Below are 3,944 nucleotides of genomic sequence, written 5' to 3'. Positions count from 1 at the left end.
TTGTCTTTAATCTCCCAGTGGAGACCAGATGAGAACCACATGCAGCTTGTCTTTAATCTTCCAGTGGAGACCAGATGAGAACCACATGCAGCTTGTCTTATATCTTCCAGTGGAGACCAGATGAGAACCACATGCAGCTTATCTTTAATCTTCCAGTGGAGACCAGATGAGAACCACATGCAGCTTGTCTTTAATCTTCCAGTGGAGACCAGATGAGAACCACATGCAGCTTGTCTTATATCTCCCAGTGGAGACCAGATGAGAACCACATGCAGCTTGTCTTTAATCTTCCAGTGGAGACCAGATGAGAACCACAAGCAGCTTGTCTTTAATCTTCCAGTGGAGACCAGATGAGAACCACATGCAGCTTGTCTTTAATCTTCCAGTGGAGACCAGATGAGAACCACATACAGCTTGTCTTATATCTTCCAGTGGAGACCAGATTAGAACCACATGCAGCTTGTCTTTAATCTTCCAGTGGAGACCAGATGAGAACCACATGCAGCTTGTCTTTAATCTTCCAGTGGAGACCAGATGAGAACCACATGCAGCTTGTCTTTAATCTTCCAGTGGAGATCAGATGAGAACCACATGCAGCTTGTCCTTAATCTCCCAGTGGAGACCAGATGAGAACCACATGCAGCTTGTCCTTAATCTCCCAGTGGAGTCCAGATGAGAACCACATACAGCTTGTCTTATATCTTCCAGTGGAGACCAGATTAGAACCACATGCAGCTTGTCTTTGGGTCATTCTACAGATTCGGTGACATTTCAGTATTGTCAGTGTCCCAAGATGTACTAGTGTTGTAACTTGTCAGAACATTTATCAAACTACACTTAAATTACAACATTTCAAAGTTTTACATGTTTTTAATATGGAGTAGAGAATATGATTTTAAACAGAGATGAATTTCAATACTTATATGTTTGCTTTTCTTAGGAGTATTAAGAATTTCGCCTGTCCCTATTGACCATCATGCAAATGGCGTGACTCATTTTGAGTACACAGTGTTAAATAATAATGCTTTTTTTTGTTAAATTAATTGTATATGCCCCCTTATTATGCATAATCCATTTTCTCAGCATAAGACATTTTATTTTCTGAGAAATTCAGGCTTTTACCCCTGTCCTTGTATTTCTTTCAACCCCGTAACGCAACAATACCCCCACTCACAATTAAATAATGGTTTGATCCTGTGGACATCATTTATGAGGAAGTGACATCATACAAGTCTTCAGAGAAGCCTGGTGTGACAAGTGGTAAGCTGCTCTCTCACTTTTTATAAATATTTCATGTTTTTTAAGCACATATGGGCTTTGTCAATCTCAGGTATTCAACTATGTTGGGGGGGGGGGGGAAGTCATAGTTAAGATTTTACCAAGAATTGTTTTTATAGCTATGAAGTATAACAATGTATTTTGTTGAATAAGGCCATGTGGCACACTGCTAGCTGCTAGCATCCCGAATTAGCAACAGATTAGCACAAAATCTTCAACCCTGTCACATTCAACCCCATCACATTTTTCAATGTTACGGGGTTGAATGGCTGTTACAGGGTTGAATAGCTGTTAAATCTTAGCAATATTTAATGTATATTGCTTAATACCAATCATATTTTCTTGTTGAATGTTTGTTGTTTACGGTTTTACAGTATCAACTAAAAGTACGAGGAATTTTTGAAAATAATAACTTTAAAAAAGTGACAATTAATTTGTTCTCTCTCCTATATACATTGACATATTTAGGAGTATTATCTGCAAGTTCATGTTCATTTTACTACATAGTGATTAAAAGGATACAATATTTAGTCTTGAAGAGTAAGCAGGTCATTGACTTGACCTTGACCTACAATTTCAGATTCAACAATGGAAAAAACAGCAGCAGAAAGGAAACACACATAGAGAGGAAGGTGAGGGACATCCGCGCGCCGGTGGTCAGGTAATTCTCCTGGAAATGTAAGATCTTTAAGACACGAGGTAGTGGTGGTCATGGACATACAATCAACAGAAAATAAAGTTTTGTTGCTTTAAAGCATAATTTGGTAATGCATAAAAAGACTAGAGAATGTAAATGAAGACTAGTCTAAAAAGACATACAGTATACTGCCTTGGCAACTGGTGCGTGAGGGGTTCATGTTCACTAGCCGACTGGTTTGTACTGACATATTTAGGAGTATTATCTGCAAGTTCACGTTCATTTTACTACATAGTGATTAAAAGGATACAGTAATTAGTTTTGGAGAGTAAACTGGTCATTGACTTGACCTTGACCTACAATTTCAGATTCAACAATGGCAAAAACAGCAGCAGAAAGGCAAAGAGAGTACAGGGCAAGAAGAAATGCTGATCCAGAACGAAGGGAAAAGTACCTCAGGAGTGAACGCATGAGATGGACAAAATATGTTTTAGCAGGAAAGAAGAAAGGAATAGGAGATCTAGATAAGAGAGGTCAAAAGATGAGGAGAAAGGGATGGAGAAAAGCGAAGGAGCGGCAAAAGCAAAGGGAAATGGCTGTTAATACTATTGCCACCCCTCCACAAAGTCCTGATAGAGACGTGGTGATGTCACATGAGCCCACAAGGTTAGCAAAAAGATTGTGTGTGTGAGAGAGAGAGAGAGAGAGAGAGAGAGAGAGAGAGAGAGAGAGAGAATAGGAGTGCAAAGGAGTGCATACAAATATGATTTCTGGTAACTTTGTACACTATTTCTTCAAAACTGCTTAGACATATTCACATTGTAATAGTATCCTTAACATTTATTTATACTGCTTATGAACTTACCTTGTTATGATTTGATACAATAAATAAAATTGAATTGAATTGTCTATTTGTTTGTTTTAGACAATCTGTGAAGGGGAAGAAAAAATCAAGAAAGACAAAAGACAAATTGAGAAAGCAGGTAGCTGATTTACAGAAATGTCTTGATGAAGAAAGGAGGGCCAAAGAAAAGTACAAAAAAAGGCTCCAGCGTTTAGAAAAGAAGACTTCGTCAAAATCCACAGCTGTACCAAGTGATGTCAGAAGATCTGCACTGCATCACACAGCACTCGTTGCTCAAATAAAGGAGCATTATAAAAATGCAAAAACTGAACGAGAGAAGCAAATTATATCCAGAGTAGTGGCAGGTAACATTATTAAGAAGTATAGACTGCAATCATTTTCAGAGTCTGCTTTGGGTTTTTCAAAGAAACGCTGGAAGCTCACAGGCAGTGTATCTACATTTCAAAGAAAGAAAATCTCAAACTTTGTGGACATCAAGAAGAGGGTGAGGGATTTCTTCACACGTGATGATATCAGTAGAATGACCACTGGCAAAAAGCAAACTAAAACAAAGAACAAACAGAAGATGCAGAAGAGGTTCCTCCTTGACACGTTGAAAAATCTGCATAGGAAGTTTCTTGCAGAGAACACAGAAGAAATTTCATACTCCATGTTCAGCCGCCTCCGGCCTTTCTGGGTGGTTTACCCTTCCCTTGCTGATCGGGACACTTGTATGTGTAAGCTTCACGAAAACCTGACCTTTGTCGCAGAGAAGCTCAAACAAATTAAGCTTATTGAATCGTCAGTGCTTGAAGATTTAGTTGAAAGTGTGTGTTGTAGTTCCTTGAATAAGCAGTGCATGTACGGTGAATGTGAACAATGCAAGAACCAAACAGTTCCAATGTCAAGCTTGTATGCTGCTGATGTTAGTGATCTCAAAAGATAAAACATATGACACGTGATGCTTTTCACTCAACCCCTGTTACATGATTTTCAACCCTGTTGCGGTGCATTCATCCCTGTTACGAGATTATTTTTTTACATTTTTGTATTAAATACACAAAATATAACATCAATAGTGTTTTTATTGTGTGTATTAAATCAGGGTAAATAAGGCTATTTCAATTTTGTCAGGAATTACGCAGCATTCTTGCACATTTCTTGCGAAAATGTGGAGTTAGATTA

General features: G+C 38.4%; 1 protein-coding gene across 1 annotated transcript; it reads left to right on the top strand.

The window, feature by feature from the left end:
• Positions 1 to 1,225: 1,225 nt before the first annotated feature.
• Positions 1,226 to 3,705, top strand: LOC123485248. The gene is made up of 3 exons (XM_045216180.1): positions 1,226 to 1,260; positions 2,284 to 2,581; positions 2,841 to 3,705. The coding sequence occupies exons 2-3, from the start codon at positions 2,292 to 2,294 to the stop codon at positions 3,703 to 3,705; spliced, it is 1,155 nt and encodes a 384-aa protein (XP_045072115.1). The 5' UTR covers positions 1,226 to 1,260; positions 2,284 to 2,291.
• The last annotated feature ends 239 nt before the right edge of the window (positions 3,706 to 3,944 follow it).

Source organism: Coregonus clupeaformis, unplaced genomic scaffold (genome assembly GCF_020615455.1).
Source record: "Coregonus clupeaformis isolate EN_2021a unplaced genomic scaffold, ASM2061545v1 scaf0629, whole genome shotgun sequence".
NCBI classification, from domain to species: domain Eukaryota; kingdom Metazoa; phylum Chordata; class Actinopteri; order Salmoniformes; family Salmonidae; genus Coregonus; species Coregonus clupeaformis.
This window is presented reverse-complemented; position numbering and strand designations above follow the sequence as displayed.

Excerpts from the sequence above, each read along its gene's own strand:
- LOC123485248 (XM_045216180.1), top strand. The coding sequence starts at position 2,292 with ATGGCAAAAACAGCAGCAGAAAGGCAAAGAGAGTACAGGGCAAGAAGA. Across the intron at positions 2,582-2,840 it reads ATGTCACATGAGCCCACAAG|ACAATCTGTGAAGGGGAAGA; the intron begins GTTAGCAAAAAG and ends TGTTTGTTTTAG.